At 42.5% G+C, this 26,759-nt stretch overlaps 1 protein-coding gene across 3 annotated transcripts; it reads right to left on the reverse strand.

Moving 5' to 3' along the window:
- Positions 1-6,936: 6,936 nt before the first annotated feature.
- On the reverse strand, positions 6,937-26,607 carry mical1 (microtubule associated monooxygenase, calponin and LIM domain containing 1). Of its 3 annotated transcripts, XM_083675892.1 has the most exons (26): positions 26,328-26,446; positions 25,770-25,862; positions 23,756-23,809; positions 23,096-23,401; positions 22,703-22,910; positions 22,370-22,483; positions 21,220-21,315; positions 20,834-20,989; positions 20,345-20,445; positions 18,969-19,226; positions 18,657-18,772; positions 16,304-16,430; positions 15,817-15,904; positions 15,527-15,674; positions 15,052-15,248; positions 13,638-13,744; positions 13,104-13,166; positions 12,641-12,875; positions 11,781-11,851; positions 10,650-11,511; positions 10,446-10,564; positions 10,201-10,314; positions 9,869-9,962; positions 9,563-9,656; positions 8,553-8,626; positions 6,937-8,441 (listed from the first exon to the last, which is right to left on the reverse strand). In XM_083675892.1, the coding sequence occupies exons 4-26, from the start codon at positions 23,351-23,353 to the stop codon at positions 8,242-8,244; spliced, it is 3,900 nt and encodes a 1,299-aa protein (XP_083532018.1). In that variant the 5' UTR covers positions 23,354-23,401; positions 23,756-23,809; positions 25,770-25,862; positions 26,328-26,446; the 3' UTR covers positions 6,937-8,241. The 3 variants fall into 3 exon arrangements, with proteins under 3 accessions (XP_083532018.1, XP_083532017.1, XP_083532016.1); XM_083675891.1 differs by lacking the exons at positions 23,756-23,809; positions 26,328-26,446 and adding an exon at positions 26,502-26,607; XM_083675890.1 differs by lacking the exon at positions 23,756-23,809.
- Positions 26,608-26,759: the final 152 nt, after the last annotated feature.

Consider the following 26,759-nt stretch of genomic DNA (forward strand, 5'->3'; position numbering starts at 1 on the left):
GATTTCTGTGACAGAGGAGAAAAATAAAAATGCCATTTATAAATACTGGTATTCAGACACGATACCTCTATCTCATATAAGATGAATGTTGTCTATTTACAGTGCCTTCAGAAAGTATTCAGACCCCTTCACTTTTTCCACATTTTGTTGTGTTATAGACTCAATTTATAATGGATTAAATTAAAAGAATTTGCCATCCATCCACACACAATACCCCAGAATGACAAAGCGAAAACAGGTTTTTAGAAATTTCAGTAAATGTATTAAAATTGAAATACAGAAATACCTCATGTACATAAGTATTCAGACCCTTTGCTATGACACTCTTAAAATTAGCTAAAATGCAAAAATGTCATCAACAAATCACTCAATAAGTTGAATTGAGTTTATCTTAATGCAAGGATAATAGTTCATGTAATTTTGGAATTAATATCTTTGTTGTTATAGGGTCTCTGATTTGCCGAGGAATCAATTACACACTGTGTACAATAGGATGTCACTACCAACAAATTTCATAATTTTCTCTTGATCCTGACAAACTCCCCAGTCCCTGCCAGTGACAAACATACCCATAACTTGATGCAGCTACCACTATTCTTCACACGAGATAGCGCGGAAACTACACTGCATGTACTGGATTTGCACCAAACTTAATGCTTTGTAGTAAAACCAAATAAACACATTTCCAGCCACTTTCTTTGCTGTATCACTTGAATTCATTGTTGCAAACACAATTATGGATATGAGATAGATTATTTTCCATTAAGGGATTCAAGGGATCCACTTGGTTCTAGACCAATTTTGTAGAGTGACTGAGATGATGTTGTCCCATTGACTGTGCTTTTTCCTCTCCACCATTCAACGTTATAGATTTTTCCTCTCCATTTGCTCAGTTTGTAATGACAACCTGACAAACAAAGATATTAATTCCAAAATTACATGAACTATTATCCTTGCATTAAGATGGACTCAATTCAACATATTCAGTGATTTGTTGATGACATTTTTGCATTTTAGTTTTTTTTTTAGTGTCATAGCAAAGGGTCTGAATACATACATACGTACATACGTACATATTTCAATTTTAATAAATTTACTGAAATCTCTAAAAACCTGTTTTCATTTAGTCATTCTGGGGTATTATCTGTGGATTGATGGCAAATTCTTTTAATTTAATCCATTTTAAATTGAGTCAATAACACAACAAAATGTGGAAAAAGTGAAGGGGTCTAAATACTTTCCGAAGGCACTGTACATGCATACATTCAGCAGGTTATTGCAAAAATCGATAATAATCCTCTCTACACCCAGTATACAGAATGTCCTCTTGGATTATAATATTTCACATGAGTCATGAAAAACCAGGTATGAAGGACAGTGCAGTTGTCATCATCAGTACACAGAAGGCCTCTGCTCTAAGCCTTTTGTCTTAGGCCATTTATAGATAGTTACTTGACTGAGAGTTTTATCAAACATGAAGGACATAATACAATGACAAGCTTGAGATATGAACACAAATTAGAGAACTGCTCATTAAAACCATTCTACATCAAAGTCTGCATCTTGGATGGAAGCAGATGCACTATTAAAAATATTTCATTAGCGTTTACACAATGAGAAGGAAGAAATAATTAAATCCAACTGTATCTTTCTTGTTAATAAATCAGTCATTGCAAAATCAAACAAACAAACAAACAAACAAACTGAACACTCAAACCAGTCATACAATAGATACAATATAGTATGCAGCCTTTCTGCCTTGTTGTTCTACTGCCTTATGATATCACTGCTTCATGGTATAAAAAAGCTCTATCAAACTCAGCTCTTAATTTGGTTAGGAATTACTTAACCTATCAACTTAAACACGTTGAGAAGGATTAGAACTACTGTATATATAAACTGTGCAGGTCTGCCTTGGCCTCTTTTCCCTTATATAAGGGATTACTGACCCTTGATCTCTTTACCTGACATTGTAAGAGGCAGTAACCCCAGATCAGGACTGCACCCCAGAAATGGAATTAACGCTCTAGAAAAAACTAATTGACCGAATGCTAAATCAATTTCTAGACTTAAATTAGTTATTAGAAAACACTATGCTTTAGACCACTTTTTGAGGGATGTGCCCTGAGCATGATTGTAACCTAATTCCTTTTTCAAAAGCCAAGCAAAAGATTTTCAACTTTAATATCCTCCCTAATATGTGTCTCCATAGCAATACAGTATGTTCCATGCATATTATCCCCACAGGCAAATTATGCGGTAGCAAAGGAAAACTGCACTGAAACTGTATTGAATCAATGTCAAACCTTCTCAGAAAGTCTGTCAAGTCTGTAAGGACATCTAGATAAAAAAGCATTTACTAACCAAAAACATTGCTCTCCATAGGCTTCCTCCAGCCTAGCCTATACAGTACCACCAATTATGACAATACTGTCCGGTACCTGTCCGGTCTCCCCTCTCAATATCTCTCTCACCACAGCCTTCTTCTCATCAGGGCTTTTGTTGTCCTTATCTCATTGTCATTCTCCTCTAAGCCCTCTCTATTGGCGTCAATGTTGTCGTTGATATTCTGCACCACCAGCAGCGAGAAAGCGCAACTCAGCAGGGATCACCGTGCAGTAGAGAACATCCAGGTGCGCAGTGTGCAGTAGGCTACAGTATAATCTACAATGGATATAATTTCGCCTTGTCATAGGATAAATCTAAGAGAGCAGCTTGAAACACATCCATAAAATAAATATGTTGCGTAATGAATAGACAAGTAGGCAACTAGACAAAAAGGCAATCAATTATTCTATGTTATCCAGACCATAGCTTCACACTGTCAGTCCATATCAAGTTGACCTCGCTCATTTAAAGACATTTCTCTGGATTGAGTTAACTTCAAATTCACTTGTTTTGAATTAAAAGACATGTCTTTAAAAGCAGGTCCTTGTCCTTACCTTCAGGTCTATAACAACTCAAGCCACAAGTCTTTCCTCTACTGAAGCAAGAGCTCCGGCCAATGCAAGGACAACACTGGTAGAAAACGTTGGCGTTGGACAATGCGAGAAAACGGGGCGTTCTTTTAGCCAAAGACATTCGCTGTGGACGTCGCACTTCCAATGTATTGTCTCTATGACTCTGCTGAGCTCACCGATAGGACCAAGTAGACTGCAGCATCCAACAGCATCCAACAGCATCCAGTGCAAAAACACCCTGCGCTACGAGACGAATTCGTTCGTTCACACATCAGATTAATCTGTAAGCAGTTGTGAAATTGTTCTTCTATCTATCTTAGCCTGTCATGCAAAAAATGTATTCACAGATACACAGTTTGAGTTGAAGCGACTTTGAGAATGCTGAATATCATCTATCCATTTTGCAGAATACAAACTAGGCCTATACAGGCTAACCAAAACTGCATGGGTAAATTACCTGTTTTAGGGATACAACCAGACATATAACAGCTATCCTATAGGACGTGGTGAGCCTTGAACCTGAGACCGAAGACTGACTTTCATGAAAAGGATAAGACAACAGAAGCGGCTTACCGGGCGGGGCCAACTGTAAACATACCTAGAGACTTTGCGCTGGAGGTGCTCTGTTCCGACTCTCCTGCCAAAGGTCTGGACAGATTACTTTCTTCACGGAAATAAAAATAGGTCGGAGATTACATCCTTGAGAACGGTGAAGATACTTTATTCGGATATTATATGATTTTTCCAATACTTTTGGAGTATTGGAAAAATCATATAATATCCAAATGTTCATGTTTAGTATTTGGTCGACAATCCTTTGCATGCAATAACCCCATGCAAATGATGCCTATGCCTTATTCAATGCACAACTGGATAAGTGAAACCTAGAACATTGAAATGCCAAATGCAAATAGAATTTGTCTTAAATTGCACTGTATGGTCAATATTTCAATGATGGCTAGTTGGCTGCCAAATAATCTTGGAACCTATAATCTAATCTCTCAATTGATTTAGTGAGACTCCAGTAGCTGCCAAACATAAGTCATAAAACCCTTATCAATGCTATATCTTTATGACTAATCCTACAGTATACAGTAAGCACTAGCAGATCACAATGCAAGCACAATGCTCATTCAAGAAACAGGATGCAAGTTGTTTATCCCAGGGGATTATAGCATTTTATATCTGTATGAAGGACATGGTTCCTTCCTTTAATAGTCTTATATTTAATCTCCATCAAGTGCTGATCTTTTCACCTATCAAAGCACTATTCAATGACAAAGGAAAAGCAATGCCAAACACTATTACAGTAGGATACTTATACTGAGACTGCAGTGTGTAGAAGGACGTGTAAGGAGGACAAAGGCCTAGAAAAGCAACAACACACTGTCATGTTCAGAAATTGCATGGTGTATTAATATTTACCGTGGTCACATGGTATCACATGGTAATTACATGAACACATTATTATGAATACTTATGGAAATACAAATAGAGGTAAAATAGGTATAAATCTATTATTCATTAATATCTGTATATATATATATATAAGTATGCCTCATTCTTTTCAACTTTAAAGCATATATCATACAGTGCATTTAATTGTAGTGGGCTACTGTACTTGTCTTCCAAATGTCGGTGTGTTGGTTGCTGACCATGACCTCCAGGTGAACACATTTACTAGCCATCCCAAGTTACCAAGGCAGAGACAACACCCGCCCCCACAAAGGAAGAGACAGTACTACTGTATGTAAGAGTAAATGGGACCAGATCACCTACTATACAGTAGCAGCATTGGTGGGTTAACTACAGTAAAGTTGGCAGCAAATGGATTTTCTGAAGTCTGAACTAATTGCATACTGTATGGTATGTGCTCATCAGTTATGCATCTGATAACTATGTTGAATATCCAAGAGGAACGGCATCTTCACTTGCCCTACGCGCTATACAGTGTTGGCAATCATCATCCAGAAGGATCAGCTTGGCAAACTCTACCACTCATTCAGTGGAACAGGTTTAATACTGTACTTTGGATGACCCGGTCTACCTTGGGCAAGGGAAATGTATTGTACTTAGCTTCGAACCCAAAGGTTTGATGTGAGGGATGATAGGAGGGATGATAGGAAACATATTGAGTGCTTTCAGCTTTGAAATGCAGCTGAATTCAAAACAATACAACTACTCAGTAGACAAATTGAAAGGCTATAGAGAGGCATTATGTTGAAACCCCCCCCCCCCCCTTCCTCATAATAATCTAACCTCCTTGCTCTAATATGCCTTCACAATAACAGCACAATCTGCACCCTATCACAGAAAACACTCAACACTCCAATCTGACAAAACAATGGAGCCAATGTGAACGGACACGCGGATCAGCTCCAGAGATCAGGCTGGTACAAGCTGTGGTATTAACGCCTTATATAACCTGCTGTGTGGTTGGGAGGTGTCAGAGGCAAGACAGACGAGATGAGAGAGGAGAAGCATTTGGTATAAGAGATCCCTGTGAAGATACTATGCAAAACAATCAGGCAAAACAACTCCCTTCCTTATACTGACGGAAAGAGGATTTTCTATTGAGTACATTTGAGTGATGTGCTGTGGTGCAGCATGATTGCATAATTGATGCGTGCTTAATTGATGTACACCACTCCCTGACACCATCTGCGATCCAGATTCTATTATGCATGCATATAATTACAGTAATGCTTGTGATATATCTGAAAACACTAACATTAAGGCCCCTATCAGTAAGACATATACGGTAAAACACTGATATGAGCAGTACCAACAGAGCATACCAATATGTAGATGTTGATCAAGTTGTATAGTCCTTTCTACAGTATAATGAATATGGTGAACATGTTTTCATATTTCTACTTCTAAGCCTTCATTGCCCTCCATGGGATCAAAGGGAGACCACCACATTACATTAATATTCACCCTGATAAATTAACATATATTTGCATGTATCAGAGGCAATTATGGAAACTGTTAATATAACAGTTTTTGTATGATTTTTTTTACTGTATTTGACCCCAGATCCTGTTTTACTATAATTTGTGTGCTGGCACATGATCATAACTGCAATCTCACACACTCATGATGGACAGAGGCTTTGTTTCCATTAGACCTGGGTGTAGCATGGACACTGGACACTCTTGCATAACAGCAGAATGAGAGGCTGTATCCTGATTTACACTACAGAGCTGAACCGAGCCAAGCTGTACTGTGCTGGCCTGGTTCCGCATCCATCTTAGTTACGGGAAAGGACAATGTAAAAAGAAAAAAATATATATCTGAGCTAGTGCTGTACTGTTTGGCCTTGAAGTGTGTGAAGCCTCAGATTTACCTGCTGGTTGTTTGCGTGGCTGTGCTGGCCCATTTAAAGCTTACCTCACAGTGCTTCTCTGGTGGGTGACATAATGCTGTGTGCCAAACACCATCATGTGAGAAAAGGCTTAATAAGAGAGAGGCGTGCTTTAGCACACACCAGGTAGACCTACTATACTGAAAGAGAGCTGCACAATATTGTACTGTATAACAAGATTCATAGCCATGACCCATGAATATTTACTGGATAAGAAAGAAACTTACTGACTTTTACCCCCCTGCAGGTGTTGGGAAACTGAAGTCTAGTCCAAAACTAGATCATATTGGATATTTGTTTGTATATGATTCATTAATGGCATTTGAATTGGAATCCATTAGCTTATGAAATTCACACTGAACTTCAGGGAGTATGCATTACGTATTATGTGCATCCATCATGTCAAGCAACTCAATCTAAAGACTGTGTATGCTCCCTAGTGGCAAGGAATAGGAATAACAGTCAAAACAACACCATTTCAATGTTCTAATAAAAGCATTGGTATTCATATGGCTCAGAGGAAACTGTAGAGCAATTAATAAACATAGCGTGTTCTAAAAACGAGGCTTGTCTTATAGCACCTTAATAAAACATACCATACCAAAGTGGTCAAAGTGCATGATCTTTATTAGATATTCTGTGAAGTACTGTCCTGGCCGGAGGAAATGGCAGCATGGAACATAGGATATATAAGGCTGGGTCTCATTCACACAACTAAAGTGTTGCATAAGATCTTCAACTTGGCTATACTGTGTCAACACATAGATATTTTCCAATATCAAATAGATGATGGCTAATTTAAAAAGTACCCGGTGACTTTCCATTCTTATACCATCATGATCCAGTACCACACCTACAGTTGGAGAATTAAAACCTTCTACCTGGAACCAAGAAGGGTTCTCCAACCTACAGGGACAAGCAAAACAACCCTTGTTGGTTCTAGGTAGACATTTCTTTTCTAGGTGTGTATTGGTATTCAATGAAGAACTGTCCAGTCAATGAAAGGCCATTAGTGACAAATCCAACACTGGTTCCTAGAGGAGTGCATGGTTAACCCCTGAGATTAACTAGCAATGGAACATGCAAGGAAACACAATACACAAAGTGAACAACTGAAAGTTCTAAAAAAATGTATATATATATATATATATATACTACTGCTACTACTACTAATAATGATGATAATAATGATGATGATAATAATAATAATAATACTCATATGCCTAGATAAACTTTTTTTTACCACTTATTTCAACTGCAGATTTCCTATTATGTCTCTGTTTCTTATTACAATTTGTACAATATACAAATATTAAACAAAGAAGCGATATGCACATTAGTTACCATTGTGCAAAGCAGACTCATCCAGAGATACACAAATAAATGAACATGAATCCATTTAAACAACACTTTCCAACCTAATAACCTGGAATTATGTGTCCTCAGGTCCTCTGATACGAGTACACTTTCTTCGCCTTGCCAGGTGTTCCACAGCGAGGTTGAAGAGTGCAGCTAGCTACAGTGGTCTCTCTATCCTCAGCCTGCTGCAGCTGGACTGTCAGGGCTGGACTGGGCTTGGCCGTGAGGGCTGGATACATGTACATGGATCCATTCTGTAAGCCTCTGATCTTCAAGCCTAGTTCAGTTTCTTCCCCTAGGAGTTGATACACTTATGTGGCTGACAAACCCTTGAGGAGCATTCAAGTCTGGGGCACTGGAGCCCTGATGAGTGCCCACATGTGGAGAAATACCTTCACCAATACATCTTTGGCTTTGCAAATGTAAGATTACAGGTAAAGGTCTGTCAGCAGCAAGTATCTTTTCTTAATATATTTGTGTGAGAGTTCAACAGTCCGTATGTGTGTGTATAATTGTCCATGTGTCTGTGTGTGTGTGTGTGTGTGTGTTTTAGCCTCACGCCCAGTGAACCTGGGCCCCTGCTGTAGAGTGTCTCTTGGCCTCCTTCAGTGAGGTGGCGTGCTGCTCCTCACTGATCTCCTTCAGTCTCTTCTCCTCCAGGAAGGCCACTAGAGAGTTCCTCATGTCCACCACGTCGAAAATCTTTTGCAGGGCGTTATCCTCCTCCTGCTGCTGCTCCGCTGTCTTCTCAGAGCCTGAGACACACACACACACAGACACACAAAATTCAAACAGACGAGACACACCAAATTAAAACAGATGACCCAAATTCAAATGAAGTGGCATCAAAGGGTTTGTGTACGCACCACTCAGTTCCGTGCATCTCCTGAACTCCATCTCCAGGATGCTCTGTTTGTCCTCCAGCTCCAGCTGTTTAGACCTGATGGGCCGAGACCAGACACAGCAGCCCAGTTAGAGTGTTAGCAATGTTGTTGTCTAAGACCAGGGGCATCTTTTTTAAGACCAAGCTAAAACAGACTCCAGGAGCCTACATTTTTCCAAAAGGGCCTTCCAGATAGGAGCAGCTGTTACTGGTTGCTCAGCTGTGAGAAAACCTCTAATATGTGTCTGCAGCTCCTGAGGCAACATAACAAAACAAAGAGACAACTATACAGGAAAAGGGCCAATTAAAAGCATGGTCAGGACACACAATAACAACACTGTCAAGAATGGGAGGTCTGCTGCTTTGGCTCCACTGGCTACTCAGGGTCTTTCTAACTAGACAATTCCATGGCTGTACTCATGCTATCATGACTACAAAGAACTACAGTACACTCACGCTATCTGACTAAATAGAACTATACTCACATCACCATGACCACATAGAACTTGCGTACAGTAGCTATACCTCCAAATCATATTGTTCTCACGCCTCTTTTGGAGGCTTGGAGAATTTTAGATTAGCCGTTCTAGCTTGGATTGAACTGGACGGAGTGATGGGAGAATGTGCTTGCAATATCATTGAATGTTACATTTCAAAAACGACATGCCCGGTTGCTTGTTGTTATGTGCCTCGTCTTTTCCTACCGGGTAGGACTATTTTGCAGAGAGTGGTTGTCTATGCTAGCTTGCAACATTGAACAAAGTGGAAGAACACCTGAAGGAAAAACGGAATTGTTTTTTTTGGAGCTCCGGCCAAGCAAGGTATTCGACTGGTTTAATGTGTCGTAAGGCGTACCTCACTTTAAACGGGTTTCCACCCCTTTGTAGCTACTTTCTGGATTTCACCAGGATTTCTGAATTAGGAAAACCTGGTCTCAGTATGGTTATATAGAACTATAGTCACATCACCATGACAACATAGAACTATACTCACGCCACCATGAGGTCCGACTCCTCAGAGACTACAGCGTTCTTCTGGTGCACCAGATGGATCCACTGCTCAATCATGTCAGGAGAACCACTGCCACCTGATTGGGGGGGGGGGGGGGGGGGGAAGACATTTTCAGGAAAAGGGGCTCCTGCACACTGTCTGCTGTTTCACTGTTTTCATTTAAAATGCCAAAGCTTTGTCAGAGCATCAGAGTGTGAGAGAACAAAAGGCCAGTGTCTTTGTTGTTCAGGTGATGTTCAAGTGATCATACTGAACTATAGTCAATGGACCTGGCTGATAGGGTCTTACCTGCCTCTCCTCTAAGAGCCTGCTCCAGCACCACACCCTTGTCTTCCAGCTCTTTAAACGTCACCTCGATCTCCTCCAGACGTCTCTGGATAGACTGGAGATCACAGGAGAGGTGTGTTGTCAGTCAAACACCAACAGCAAGCCTCAATACTGGCTCTATTGTTAACCATAAATACTTGAGCTGATCTGAGTCAAGCAGATTCACCTACTCAGTGAACTAACCTTTGACTCTGATTGGTTTGTAACTGATTGATTTGTGTACAGTGCAGGCCTGTAGGTACTTGGAGAGCAAATATTGGCTTTAATAACTGACCTGAGTACAGTGAACTGACCTGGGCTTGGTGGAAGCGCTGCATCTCAGACACCTTGGCTCTGCGTTCCAAGGTCCTCATCTTCATCAGGTCCAACTTCTCAGCCTCGGCAGGGTCTGAAGGGACGGCCTGGAACTACAGACAGGAAGGGAGAGAGAGAGACAGAGAGAGAGGGGTGGGAGGGAGAGATAGAGAGAGTGTGTGACCAATGATACATTAATATATTGTTTACAGGCCCTATATACTGTAGACATGCCACACCTTACCTTCTCATCAAATAAATCGATGTCATCGCTCTCAAACATATCCTCTTCATCTTCATCATCATCATCATCACCATCAACACCATCCTCTGCTACATTGTGGCTGTATGTTACAGTAACTTCTATAGAGAAATAAAAAACATTTTACAGTAACCATTATGGATATAAAAAAGATGTTTTTAAGACTAGGGCCTGTACAATATGTACCTGCTCTACTTGGGTGGCTGTTGAGGACACTGAAGCGGTGATCTCTGCCCAGCCTGGGGGAGGAGAGGTTCCAGGGGGAAAACTTGGAGCGGACCCTGGTGTGCTGCTGGACCTGGCCCTCCTGGCTGACCGGTTCCTCTTTCCTCCTGAAGCAGCGGCGGTTCCTGTGCTCTCGCTTGTGCACCCCTGTCGGACCCCCACTCCAGTAGCCCTCCTCTTCCTGCCCGTCTGCTGGCTTGGGGGGGCTGGGACCCCCCGCTGTGGCCGAGGAAGAGGAGCAGGAGGAAGAGCCGGGGGTCTCGGAGTCAGAGTCGTGGTTGAAGCTCAGGTTGACGAGCTGGCTCTTCTCCTCTTCGCTCAGCTGGAGCTTCCGGAGGAGCTGCTTGGGCCTGGAGTCAGGGTCTGACCCGTTCTTCACTGGAGTGGCCGGTGGTGTGTGGGGGGTCTCAAGGGGAGAGGAGGAGAGCTCTCTAGGAGTGAGGTGGACAGTACGAGGTTTGGGGACAGGAGTGACCTGAGGGCTGGGGGTGGGGGTGGCCTGGCGTGAGGAGCGAGGGGCTGGGACTGGGTGGGGCTCTGAGGGGACGCTCTCACCCCTCTCCTGCTCACCAGGTTTTACCCCACTCTTAGAGTCAGAGTGTAGAGGTTGTTGCAAAGGGGCAGGGGGCCCCTGGGGCTTCTCCACAGATTTAGGGTTAAGCTTAGGTCTGTTGTGGTCCTGCTGATGATCCAACTCTGGGGGTTCAGAGGGACCGGAGTCAAGATAGTGCTCATACTCCTCATCTGAGGGAGACCGTGTGTGTTCTTCACCGTAGAGGCCTTTCTCTCCATTCTCCTCCTCCTCGTGATCTCCTGTAATATTCTGAAAAGAAAAAATACTAATCATTAAAGAAACCTCTCAAATGTTTATAGAGAACAAAACTCATTAATAAAAGAGGACAGTTATGACTTAATGCCCCATTTGAAAGTAACTGTTCCTGGGCCCTACCCACTGTTCCCACTAGCTGTCCTTAACTGCCCTCCAAACACATGAGCAAGTCAACCACAACATTGGATCATGCAACAGAATACTAAACAACATTGGATCATGCTACACAAAGAGAGTGTGTTCTCGTCTGCTCCGTGACCAACCTGTACGGAGGGGGGTTCTCTCCCATTCTCCAGCTCCACATCTTCAGAGTGCAACTCACAGTAGAATCTCCCTGAGGATGCATCAGAGAGAGACGGGAAGAGGAGAGAACAGAACAGCTTGAGCTTGCAACCTGGATCAAGCACATGTTAGGATGCGGCTCGACAACCCTTTCTCTTTTCCGCATGAACTACAAAACCCATAAAAGGCTACCTTCGTGCATTATTTATATCCCTAATAAATAAATTAAAACTGTGCTCTATTTATCCCGAGAAAAGCAAGTTCCTGCCTTGGAGAATATAAACTACAGGTACAACAGCTGTTGGAGCAGAAATATTATTATTATTACTACTATTATGATTAATAATAATAATAATAATAATAAATGTTTAAAGATCTTCTGCTGCACCTTTGTTCATAATAACATCTAAGAAAATCCTAGATAATGCCCATGGATGTCCCACTTGTATGCCAACAATTGTTATTCTAAAATCATGCAGACTGAACAAATACAGTACCAGACTGCATTTAAACCATTCAAAATGCTCACTGGGACTCAGATAGCCTTAACTGAAAACACTCTAGATAGCCATAGCCAAGCAATAGAAGCACAGCACAGTATATGTTGGAACTAAACCAAGGTCCAAATCCTAACTTAATGATCTGCATGTAACTCAGACTTTCACCTAAATCATGCATTGATGTCCATGGGAAAATTAAGGTTAGATTCAACAAGGATTTATCTGCAGATCAATCAATGCAGATAATTCAGTGTATTAACTTCCATTACATAAACACACAACAAGCCTCCACTATTGCCCAGAGGAGGAGTACCTATAGGGGAAGGGTCTAGAACGCTCACCTGTGTGCTGACTGAATGTGTAGCCACCCAATCGGAGGGTGGTGCCACACTGGTGGCAGGTGAAGCAGCTACGGTGGAAGAACTTGCCCTCAGTACTGATCCTCTCTAGCACATAGACCCGCTGGCTGCAGAAATAACACTCCTCACTGCTGCTGCTGCTGCCTGAGAGAGGGCTGCAGACAGGGTCTGGGTCGGGGTCAGGCTTCACCTCAGGGGCTACAAGGGGGGCTACAGGCTGGGGGGAAAGAGAGAGGGACAGCAGTCATAAAATGTGTTTAATTAATACTGTATTCAATAACAGATATATGATAGAAACATGTACTGTATGTAGCATACTGTAGAAAAATGTTCATGGTAACATTTGAATTTGTCCTGATGTCTGCAAAAACATCCATCAATACAGCAAAAGGTTAGATCCTCATGGGAGCGTCTGTTAAGCCAAGTAGAATTAGACATAACTCACATCTTCCTCATCTCCCATCCTCATCTCCTTGTCTTTCCCCCCCCTTTTGGCTGCCAGTTTCTCCTGTGTAAACAAAAACACATCGTCATGTGATCTGTTTATGACTCCAATTATGTAACTGAGTGACGGAGGACTTTGAAATGAATAATATCATCTTGACTTGTAGAACTGTTTTGCGAGCCATCTTTGCGATGATTGAGCCAAAATATTATTTTGTAAAAAGGTCAATAAAGGACACAATAAATTATAAATCTCATATCAGCAGGAAAAACAATTAAGCAATCTGTCTGTGCATAACCTTTTAATCAGCCAAATAAGAAAACATAATCAGTGATGATACATTTTCAACTACAGTATGACAATGTCAATTGTTCTTGTGCCTTACGATGAACTTGAGATAGGGTCCTATCAGTTCCAGACAACAGGCACATGTTAGGGTACAAATGATTCTTATAGAGAGATAAGTACAGGGCAGTGTAAATAGTCAACTATGGTGTCAGAGACATGCAGTTGCTTGTCTGAGTCTGAGCTCACCTTTTGTCTCTGCAGTGAATTGTGTTTCAGCTTGTTGAGGAAAAACACAGCCGACTGGGTCCGGGAAAAAGACAGAGACTTGTATGGCGTCAAGAGGCTTTGAGGCTCTGCAGCGCAAGGAGAGAGAGAAGAGAGGAGAGAGAGAAGAGAGGAGAGAGAGAGAGAGAGATAAACACAAACCAGTTTCATCTGACACAACAACACACAACCAACTAACTACTGTAACACAGTCTCCACAGAGCAGCTCTTGAATACTAAAATGCTACCTAGAATGTCCCTCTTTTCCTTCATCTCCCCCTGTCTTAATGTCACACATCCAGAGGGCATCTCAATCCTCAACACTTTCACAGCATTTCAGAACTGCTTCAACAACATAACATTTAACAGCACAGCCTTTCAGTTGATGTAATTCAATTCAACTTGCCAATCCCCAGGAAAACTACTGTGCTCTCTAGCCCCCCTCTCCCCCCCCCCCCATTCCCCCACTCCTTCAGCACTCCGATAAGGTTACAGCCAAGCGCCCCTGTGACGGACAGGTCCCTCCTGCATGCGCATCTGTCAGCGGCTCCCCAGCAGAGCAGCGCAGCATCACACCACAGACAAGAGGAGCATGTCACACCCACTGAAGCAAGCTCCAAACGCTACACATTCAGACTGAAACAATCCATCCTGCAGAGTCCTAGTATTTGACTGAAATAGCAACCTCTAGAAGGGAAAAAGATCCTTCTCCCCCTTCACAGCAGGAATAGTAGATCCCTTTTAGGGGAGGCTGAGGCTACAGCAGTCCCACCCAAGCCCTGATGAGCCAGTTCCTGGCGGCCGTTGTTTGCTTACCGAGAACAGGAGAGCAGCCCAGCCAATCTACTCAAACGAGGGGAATTCTGGGTAATGCTCTTAAAGGGACAATGCAAATAACTATCCCTTACCGACAGCAAACACGTTTCAGTGGGGTAGAAAACACCTGACAATTTTAGAAAATAGGTGACGCTCAAGCTGTGTACTGTCTAAGCAACCGACAAGATTATATTGCTTTCACTAATAACACTATACAGTAGTCTATGGGATAAAGCTAAGCTTGATAAACACTGCTCATAGGTCCAGTTTTTGTACCAGAACATGTTCAAGCAATCAAATGATGTTGGCTATCATTGAACCTGCTGATTTCAATATAAAATGTAACTTAATAAATCATATTCCTATTCCATTATATTCACATTCCTCTACAATCAATAATAAGATGTTGAGCCATTTGCAATGGATATATACACTGACAAGATGACAGCACAAATTGATTAACACTAAGAAATGGAAAGAGGCTTCTAATGCCTTTACACAGAAATACCATGGGTCATTTGCACAATATGAAATGTGTATGACAGTAAACTGGGATGACAAACACTGCCCTGAGGCTTACCTTTAGGCGGTAACTGTTTAGAGAAAGCATTGGAGACCTGGGTGAGGTAGAGTACCATGGACAGCTTGTCTATCTGGCTGCGTGTGGCCATATCACTGGCGGACATGACAGGTGAGATGCCCAGTTCTCTCTCCAGGATGCTGAAGGCCAACTGGTTGTTGTAAACAGCATTGGACTCATCCAGGGAGGACATGTCACTGAGATGGACGAGGACCAAGAGTTAGCACTGTTAGTACTGTCTGTGGACTTGCTGATAAACACTTCACTGAAGAAACCTTTCATCAGCTAAAATGGTGGACAAGGTGACTGAGTTACCATGGCAGTGTGCTGTACATTTTTATTTTGGTACTGTGTGTAGAATTTCAAAGTACTTTAGTTACAATGAAAAGCCATACAGTATGAATGCATTCTGTTATTATTGGTTCAATGGGCTGGTGTACAGTAGCTCAGACTAAGCCAAACCTGTTTAACTCACATGAGAGCAGGTCTGAAGTGGTGTATGAGGGCACACAGGGCCAGACCAGACCTCCAGGACTGGGTCAGGTCCTTCACCCTCACCCTCTCATACCCTGCTGTGTGCTGCTGGCACCACTTCAACAGCTCCTCGAAACCACCAATCGAATCTGTACCATCAAACATAGCAGTTGGCCATCAGACAGGTATGGAGATTACGACCTTACATTCTGTACATGCACTCACTTGATATCATTATAGGTATAGATATCATCATCTGATATGATAGTATTAGAGTGCCGTGAAGCGTACCTTGGCGCAGGTGAGACCACCGGCCTTTCTGCTTCTTTGTGGGTTGTCTGGAATCAATTTGGTCTTCAACATCGTACAGGTGTTGCACCTTGGTAAGGGATGCAGGGATTCAAAAACAATTGTGGAGCCGATTCATCTCGTAATAAGGTCAGTGCACAGGAATCTTTATACTGCTGCTACTCAAAAGGCAAACGCTTTGGGTTTGATGCAGTGTAATCGATCCAGTAGTTTTGTGAAAACTCCCGAAAGCCTTTCAATCAATACTTCTCTAGTGGGGTATATCAGAAACACTTTCCCAGCTCACCACTCTATATACAGAGCAGTTTCCTGGCAACAGATGTATACCAAAATAACAAGTATTGACTGAATTGGCTCAGGAGAGGTGATCTAATTCATGCCGTGTTTTCAGTTTTACTCAATACAATATCTGTTCCTTTTGCTGGGGTTCATACAAGGCAGCTGGAGGCTGTGACTGTGTGCCGCTGACCTGGTTTGTCTTTATGGACGAGAGGTTGATGCGCTGGTAGCGTGTTGACGGATCGATGCTGAAGGCGCTGTAGTTCTTGCTGGTATTCTCTGGGGTGGTCTGCGACAGCAGCTGGTAGATGCTTTCCCTGTATATTATTCACAAGGAAAGAACACTTTAGAGACAGTCTAGAAACCAAGGAACAGGATTCTGATTATTGGATGACAGCAGTTTTTTTATTTATACGCCATATCTTACTTGTATTGCAGCGAATGGGTAAACTACATGCCTTGTGTGTTTAGCAGTGTTTATGACCCTAGTGTAAACTACATGCCTTGTGTGTTTAGCAGTGTTTATGACCCTAGTGTAAACTACATACCTTGTGTGTTTAGCAGTGTTTATGACCCTAGTGTAAACTACATGCCTTGTGTGTTTAGCAGTGTTTATGACCCTAGTGTAAACTACATGCCTTGTGTGTTTAGCAGTGTTTATGACCCTAGTGTAAACTACATACCTTGTGTGTTTAGCAGTGTTTATGACCCTAGTGTAAACTACATACCTTGTGTGTTTAGCAGTGTTTATGACCCTAGTGTAAACTACATGCCTTGTGTGTTTAGCAGTGTTTATGACCCTAGTGTAAACTACATACCTTGTGTGTTTAGCAGTGTTTATGACCCTAGTGTAAACTACATACCTTGTGTGTTTAGCAGTGTTTATGACCCTAGTGTAAACTACATGCCTTGTGTGTTTAGCAGTGTTTATGACCCTAGTGTAAACTACATGCCTTGTGTGTTTAGCAGTGTTTATGACCCTAGTGTAAACTACATGCCTTGTGTGTTTAGCAGTGTTTATGACCCTAGTGTAAACTACATGCCTTGTGTGTTTAGCAGTGTTTATGACCCTAGTGTAAACTACATGCCTTGTGTGTTTAGCAGTGTTTATGACCCTAGTGTAAACTACATGCCTTGTGTGTTTAGCAGTGTTTATGACCCTAGTGTAAACTACATGCCTTGTGTGTTTAGCAGTGTTTATGACCCTAGTGTAAACTACATGCCTTGTGTGTTTAGCAGTGTTTATGACCCTAGTGTAAACTACATACCTTGTGTGTTTAGCAGTGTTTATGACCCTAGTGTAAACTACATACCTTGTGTGTTTAGCAGTGTTTATGACCCTAGTGTAAACTACATGCCTTGTGTGTTTAGCAGTGTTTATGACCCTAGTGTAAACTACATACCTTGTGTGTTTAGCAGTGTTTATGACCCTAGTGTAAACTACATACCTTGTGTGTTTAGCAGTGTTTATGACCCTAGTGTAAACTACATGCCTTGTGTGTTTAGCAGTGTTTATGACCCTAGTGTAAACTACATACCTTGTGTGTTTAGCAGTGTTTATGACCCTAGTGTAAACTACATACCTTGTGTGTTTAGCAGTGTTTATGACCCTAGTGTAAACTACATACCTTGTGTGTTTAGCAGTGTTTATGACCCTAGTGTAAACTACATGCCTTGTGTGTTTAGCAGTGTTTATGACCCTAGTGTAAACTACATACCTTGTGTGTTTAGCAGTGTTTATGACCCTAGTGTAAACTACATACCTTGTGTGTTTAGCAGTGTTTATGACCCTAGTGTAAACTACATACCTTGTGTGTTTAGCAGTGTTTATGACCCTAGTGTAAACTACATACCTTGTGTGTTTAGCAGTGTTTATGACCCTAGTGTAAACTACATACCTTGTGTGTTTAGCAGTGTTTATGACCCTAGTGTAAACTACATGCCTTGTGTGTTTAGCAGTGTTTATGACCCTAGTGTAAACTACATGCCTTGTGTGTTTAGCAGTGTTTATGACCCTAGTGTAAACTACATGCCTTGTGTGTTTAGCAGTGTTTATGACCCTAGTGTAAACTACATACCTTGTGTGTTTAGCAGTGTTTATGACCCTAGTGTAAACTACATACCTTGTGTGTTTAGCAGTGTTTATGACCCTAGTGTAAACTACATACCTTGTGTGTTTAGCAGTGTTTATGACCCTAGTGTAAACTACATACCTTGTGTGTTTAGCAGTGTTTATGACCCTAGTGTAAACTACATACCTTGTGTGTTTAGCAGTGTTTATGACCCTAGTGTAAACTACATACCTTGTGTGTTTAGCAGTGTTTATGACCCTAGTGTAAACTACATGCCTTGTGTGTTTAGCAGTGTTTATGACCCTAGTGTAAACTACATACCTTGTGTGTTTAGCAGTGTTTATGACCCTAGTGTAAACTACATACCTTGTGTGTTTAGCAGTGTTTATGACCCTAGTGTAAACTACATACCTTGTGATGGTGTGTGTATAGTGGTGTTTATGACCTTTACTGTATCTACAGTTTACTCACCGTTCAGCCAGGACCTCCAGGTGGGATTTACCCAGACCCCAGCTCCTTACCATCCACGCTGTGTCAAAGGATGCCAAAAACCCACGGGCGATGCCTGTTCCTAACGGCCAGAACGGCTGTGGACGGACACACACACACACACACACACACACACACACACACCACTTTCTTTGTGTAAAATACATGCAAACTTTCAACTGAGTGTGTGTGTGTGTGTTTGTGTGTGGGTGTGTGTAGTGATTGAGAATATAGGAACTACAGTACTGTATATTGATGACCATGCCTTGATACATAGTTAGCCAGAACACCTACCTCCACCAGGCAGTCTCCTACCAGCCCGATCAGCAGCTTCTTGCCCTTCCTCTCCCTCACCAGAGAGGCATTCTCTGCTCGGTGCATGCAGGTGAAGTCAAACATAGCCACGTCCGGCCGTCCTGCGTGGTTCCTGGCGAACTCCATGTTAAGCAGCTTGTGGCCTGTGGAGAAGTGGGCAGCATCGTGGGCGTAGTTAAACAGGGCTTCCTGGTCCACGTTGGCCCGGGCCAATAGCTGCTCTGCATCACTGTAGTCCTGGTGACAGAGCGGATAGATGGAGGGGATTAAAGAATAAGGTGATGTTTGCTGCCTCAGTTATGAAGCTTGTAATGATACACACACAATTAATCCACCTACTCTCTTTGTCAGGTTGAGGCGAAGATGACCAAATGCTCATACACATGTATACAAAGTGACATCAGCTTAGTGCAATAAAAAAAGCCAAGCAGTTACTCAGCAGAGCACCTTTCGATATTATTCCATTTGAACTTTCGGTTAATGGAAGCCTCTATTTTGACAACACCCCCCCCCCTCTTCCCCCCATGTGCTCTAATCTTTGTACACAACACAAGATTATGGAGTTTAATCAATCCCCCCAGAGCTGCAGTGTGCTCTGTCCTCTGTTACCTGTGAATAGTGCTACTGAGAATCCATAAGGGGCTTTTCAATGACAGAGGGAGGGAGGGAGGGAGTGGAGAGAGCAGGGTCTACAGGTTGTGTGGCTGAGTGAGTATCTGTCCACAGGCATCATTCCACAAATTGGGTTCACTAGAGGCTAAGCTCCTTACTGCAAGGAACACACAGACTCTCTGCGACTACCCTGTGATAAAGGGTCAGGGGTGAGAGCAGACAGAGATGAGTGACAGACTGAGATCCCACATCATGAAGACCATGGAAAGATTGGTGCTAGCACACATGAGGCCCTTGGTGAAGACATCCTTGGTGTGGATGAGGCCATCATCTACCTGCTACACAGAGCTCACTCCCATTTAGATAAGGCTGGCAGCACTGTGAGGGTCATGTTCTTTGACTTCTCCAGTGCATTTAAAATTAAATTAAATGTTTACCATATAGCCCTTACTACCTGCGGATAAGCTGCTGATAAGCTGCTTCACCCTCTATACCTCAGACCTCAGGCACAACACAGATACTTGCCATCTGCAGAAGTTCTCGGACGATTCTGCTATTGTGGGATGTGTCAGTGGAGGCCACCGAGACTAGACTGGGGTAAGACTACACGAGGTAACTGTACTGTACTATAGGCATGAGAGTAGTCAGATACCTCTCACATAATCAGTCTGCTCCTCAATCCATCCACCTTAGTTGGAATGACAGAATACTGATTCCTTTGCAAATGGATGTGTTGTCCTCACCTGTTTAATGACTCCCTTTTTCAACAGGCTCTTCTTCTTGGCAGTCATGACAAAGTAGTGGGTGTCGTCTTTATAGTAGACAATGTTCTCCAGATCAATACCTGGAGCAGGAGATGGATGGATGGGGAGAGAGAGAGAGAGAGAGAGAAAGAGAGAGAGTAATGGGTAGGGAGAGAGAGACAAAGCAGAGCATTAGTGAATGAGAGAAAGATAAAGTAGCAGGATGCCAGTGAGTAGCCTGAAACAACCCTGGAGAACAGGGGATGAAAAATAGATGAATTGCACCACAGTTGATATCATCACAGGAAATTGACAAAGAGAAGCAGAGGGACACAGATTAAGACAGCTCTGTCGGTCCTTCCATTCTTTCACCATAGTTATCACCATGCCCAGTCTGTGTGTATGTGTGTGTGTGTGTATGTGTGTGTGTGCGTTCAGTAGAGGGTCTAACTCAGTGAGCAGACGTGAGGTGACCCAGTCCTACAGTACCTGTCTCAGTGAGCAGGTCCTGGAAGAACTTCTGGTTGTAGATGCGGGCCACGCCGCTGATCTCTTCCACCTGGGCCTCGGCGGCCGTGCGTCTGTTGATGAAGTTGGCAGTGATGCCGATGGCCAGCTTCCCTCTCAGCTCTTTCCTCTTGAAGCCTGGGGAGGAGGAGAGAAATGGACATACAGGTTTTCAGACATATTCTGGTCTTGGTTTCAGCCAAGGTGCAACAGTGCCATGGTAAAACCGCACACAGTAATCATGGTTGATGCTGAATTGGCTGAATTTTTTACCATGTAACTGGGGGCCATCATTTTTTCCTAATATATCTACAGTCTGTGAAGAAGTATGAGAAAAACTACAGATTAGTGTGAAAGAGTGTCCTCACCATCAGGGACAAAGTGCCCTCCTCCTGCAGATATGAAGACATCAAACTGGAATGTCCCAGCAGGGTGAGACTCTGGGAGCAGGTTAGCCGTCCAGCCTGACAGATGGAACCAGAGGTAGAACACAACTTTAGGGAATTACTTCACTGCTCTAATACACAAGTCAAAAAGATCAGATCCAACATATATAAGTCACTACTGTGGAATGGGTATCTTTAATTGTCATTTGGACCCAGTAGGGGGCGGTTACCATGACAAAGATTAAGCCCTGGGCTAAATTTCTCACCCCAACCACAGACTTTTCACCCCACTCCCCTCCGGGAGGCGCTACAGGTCTCTCCGCACCCGAACCAGCAGGTTCAGAGGCAGCTTCTTCCCTGCGGCTGTCACCCTGCTGAACTCGAACACTGCACCTACCTGACAACCTACTACCCCTGCAACCCCTGCAACCCCTGCAACCCCCCCCCCCCCCCCTCACCCGGACAATTGCACTGTCACTCCCCTCCCCTGCTCTTACTCAATACCACTGCTCTTCTGTACATATCTGTCCATACTGTTCATACTGTTCATAATGCACATATCTTTATATTTTCTTAATACTACTGTTAATACTCTGCACATACTGTACATACCTGTTTATACTGTTCATACGGCATTCCATATTTATATTTATTCTGCTATCTACCTCATGTACTGTTAATGTTACATATATACTGCTAGACTGCATTACTATACAGTTCATATGCTGCTACACTGTTCATACTGTAACTTATTTACTCTGCTATAATGCTAATGCTACTCATATACTGCTCACACTGCACTACTTATATTATACTGCACTACTTACTGCTCATATATTGCACTACCTGTAAATACTGTTCATTGCACTTTCTGCTATTTTGCACTTCTGGTTAGACGCTAACTGCATTTCGTTGTCTCTGTACTTGTACTCTGCACAATGACAATAAAGTTGAATCTAATCTAATCTAAAAAAAAAATCACTTTAAACTTTCAATCTCCACTGAAGATGCTTTTTAGTCTAGGATTGGGCTTGGGGTGTCTGGGAAACCGCCCCTAGTTTCCAACTCAGATTTTGAGTGGGTCAAAAGTCATGGAGCGACAGGGAACAGGAAGACTCAACATGTACTGTACCTGTGTCTCCTGTTGACTGGGGCTCCACCACACCCCTGAACTCCACCCCAGTGTGCACCTCCACCCCCAGGAGAAGAGACACCTTCAGCAGGATCAACTGCAGCTGACGGATGCCTGAGGATGCATACATACCATACACCGTACAAGGACTGTTGCAAAAAACCAAAAACATCTTTAACTCTAACAGCAGCTATAATGTAGATGACTCTGTGCTTGAGAAGTGTGACGAAAGCTAATGAGAGTCTACTAATGGCTGAACAAACGATGAAGATAAAACATGAATCCAACAAGGAAAATGGTCTGAAAATAGTGCATAGTAAGAGAGTGGTTTACATATGTGATCCAGAGTCCCGGTGCAGAACTTGCTATAGAACTTCTTGGCTGAGAGCCCTCGCAGGTCATAGATGGTGTAGGGCCAGAGGTGCAGCACGTTGTTCCTGGAGAAAGACTCCCTCTTCTCCAGCACCACCACCTGAGCCCCCAGCAGAGCCAACTCTATGGCTGTTCTCAACCCACATGGCCCTGCACCCAGCACCAGGCACTGAAAGAGAGTGAGGGAAGGGGAGAGAGATAGAGAGAGCAGAAACGTAGGTGAGAGAGGAAGACAACAGAGGAAGGAGGAGAACAAGACGGAGGAAAGAGAGATTAAGCTCACCAGTAATAGCAAAAAGATTGGGATCTTCCAGATCACTAGCCCTAGTCTGTGATACGAGCGGAAATACAGACCTTGTTTTTGGCACAAGCTTTGCCCTGCTGGTAGTCTGGATGAGCAGCCCGCTTGTCCAGCTTCACCCATAGGGCCTTGGCCTTCCAGTAGTTGAGCCTCTCCTTCAGCTTGGTGTAGGAGCTCTGATAGTCCTTAGGATCCACATCTAGGTGGTGACAGAGTTCAGAGAAGTTGCGTTGCACATCTTTACAGGTCTGGGCTTGGACAAACTCGTCGAAGAGGGCATGAGAGGGGTTAGTAGGGTCCTGGTTCGCCATGGTAGTGTATGGCGTGCCTCTCCCTTTGGCAAGTGCCTTGGACCTTCACTGTGGAACAGGAAAGCAGAAGACAAAAAACAGTTGGAACACCAGGCCTAATAACAACTGAGCTCACAGCTAGTTAAGATGATCAAACGCTAACAAAGTGACGCATTTTTTCCGTTAGAGCTTGGTGTTATATGAAGGTGGTCCTGTGGTCTGACTAACAGTGACAGCCATATTATACACAATGGGAAATTCCCTCCAGAAAACAAAACTCTAAAACTGGTTGCGTTGTCATCTGTGTCTGACTAACTTCCCCAGCCATGTGTTCCCTCAAGGCTCGAGACTACTACTGCTCTTGCTTATGCTTATAACCATTCCACCCACTAGTAGCCTCAGGGAGATGTGTAATTCCTTTACTTTAGACCTTGTGATTCTGAGTGGTTTCAGTTGGTGTTTACTGCACATATTGTTCTGTAGACAACTAATTGGATTGACATTTTAAAGTCAATCCAATTCATCCAATAACCCATACACATAAAGGGACGGGTACTCTAATATCAGTTTTGCATTTAACAGGTTTTGCAGGATTTACTCTCAAGCATTCAAATAATGTCTGGTGACACAACTCTTTAACAATGTCTTTAACAACACACACTGTGCTCCAGGATATAAGAAGGAGAGACTAAAATGGTGGCCTGGGCAACTTTGTACTGAGAGGATGTAATAAACTTAGCCTCACTGGCCCCATACTGCACCGTATAACACAGTGAATATGTTCTACGTCAACAACTGCTTATTAATATTCACTTTTGCTCAGGGTGGGGTGATGTCAAGAGTTCTTAAAAGCACTGACTTACACTACATACTGTACAACACACTGGGGTTTACAGTCAGCTTCAGTCAGCTTCATAGCACTAAGATCACATACAAAGCTTCTGGGAAACTTTAGAACAGTAGGCCTACAGTATAACAGTGATTCTAGTAAATAAAAAAGCAGCAAATATTGAATCACACAACATTTAAAGTCATTAACAAATAATGTGTTAGATTCTAGCAGTTCTACAATGGCAACCATTTACTGTGAAATATTGTAACACAAGGGGCATTCTTAAACTTGCCCACTAGAACTTATGGTAGTGACAACAGCCAAGGGACAAACCCTCTGCATGCTACTGTAAATGTACAGGATTGTATGTGTTTAACAGTTTGTCTCTTTGGTGGTTGGCAATAGCAGTTCATTTCCTGGAACGGATGTTCACACTTCACTTGCTGTTGATAACAGTCACACATACTGTTCTTAGTCAAACATTATTGATCTACCATGGAGGGAAATAATTTACTTCACAGCCCAAACATTGGATGAATTTGAGCAGAAATACAGTCACAGACATGATTGGAACCTAATAGTTGTCATATCAATATAGACCCAGCACTCTATACAGTCTGTACACTGTATTAAAAAAGTTTATTTTAATACTTTGTTGGACCTATATTGATATGACAGCTATTGGGTTCCAATCATGTCTGATTATTAAGTCATGCATCTTCTCTACTCAGTGTGACACCAGTACTGGAGATTACCATCAGACTGCTGCTAGAGGCCAACACCCTAACATTTACGTGCAGATTTCACATTCTGTCTGTAATGATTAACCCTTATCAAAGAAAACAACAGTCTTTTTTGCACCACCATTTTGCGCTAGAGTCAAGTTTAAAGTCCCTCTCTCGGGTGGACAGTTGGTAATGGAGCCAAGAGTCACCCTTAACAAAATAAATACAATATGGCTGTCACATAAATGATCAATTAAAACAAGAGCTGATCACATACAATACAATAAAGTCCCAAAGTCATCGCATCCTGACCTGATGTCATACTGCATCATCAGGCTAATATTTCATTCTTTCTCACACCATTGCCCCATCTACAGCTGTCGCAAACTAGTTTGGCATGTCATTGTTTTGGTACTTGGTCATGAAACTGACTTCTGCAAATATAAAGTTGGGTCATTTTTAATGCTCAACATCCGGAGCATCTTATCTGAGACAAAAGCTGCATGCACACACACGCACACACACACAAATAGCATAGCTCATTGCTGTGTCGGTTACAAGATAAACACACCCGCGACCACAGTGAGTCTTTCAACACACACACACACACACACACACACACACACACACACACACACACGTTAGTGTTAGGAATGGAACATTACAGATGTTGAATTTCAACAAGTCTCTGCATGACTACCTTTGCACATAATTAACAGCAAAACTTGGTAGAGGAAGGAACAACCATTATTTAGCAAACACTCTGGTTTGCTTGATAAATACAAATTATGTCTGTACTTTTGACCGGCAAATCAGGTGTATGTGGTGTGTACAGTATGTGGAGAAATATGGTGCTGGTGGTATAAAGTGTTAGACTTACCCTGTCACATGCGTAGTACAATAGGTTTGCCAGTACAGTGTGTATCAGGCTGCTGGATCTCTCTGTGACATGATAACAGAACAGCCAAAAATGCTGGTACCAGAAAAGGGGAGGGGACAGTGCAAGAGAAAGAGAAAGAGAGAGAGAGAGAGAGAGAGAGAGAGAGAGAGAGAGAGAAATAAAGAGAGAACTCTTGTTTTCAAAAACAACACTGTCAAGGTACACGCATACATAATACAATAATAGAAAGCTGATTAAATGGATGAAAAAAAGGGGGGGGTGCTGAATGTGCTGTGGCAATACTGCCTGGACAAAACACTTTGAATTATCACTGGACTAATGAGTTCATGTACTGTATCATAGCCCTAAGTGACTTGTTTCAAAATCTCAAAGGCATGAAAAATACATAATTGTGACAATAACCTAGTAGTAAGTAGCTTAATCGTGATTGGATTGATCTGTCAATACGTGGCATAATGCACTGGACAAAATCTCCGACTAAAATCAGCACTAATGTGTCTACCGTCCAACATTTCAGAAAGGAAAGTCATACTTTACCCTTGTCTTTAAATTAAATAAGGAGCGTTTTCATGAAATCAGTGAATTGTTTGCTGTATAGCCTTGGCTACACGTTCGTTTTCATGAAATCAGTGAATTGTTGACGGGAGCCTGCCTACTCTTTTGTTTACCGAGTCGAATGCAATTCCCGAAAGGTTTAGTTCATGTGCTCACCTGTATCCGGCACGCTAATACTTGTTTCGCGTCCAGCACACATGGCTGGTAAACGCTCTTCCGGGAGTTTCTGGCAAACAACGCATCACTTGACATTTTGTACACCGTCTGCACTCTTTTTTCTTCTTCTTATCATCACCCAACACCAATAGACGACCGAAGGGCAGGTGCAGTAATCTTCTTCAGTTCTTATTAGAAAATGATTATGTGTTTAACGTATTCATCTTTAATCTCAAAAGCTGCAATACAGATTTACAA

Source organism: Argentina silus, assembly GCF_951799395.1.
Source record: "Argentina silus genome assembly, chromosome: 8".
Lineage (NCBI taxonomy): Eukaryota > Metazoa > Chordata > Actinopteri > Argentiniformes > Argentinidae > Argentina > Argentina silus.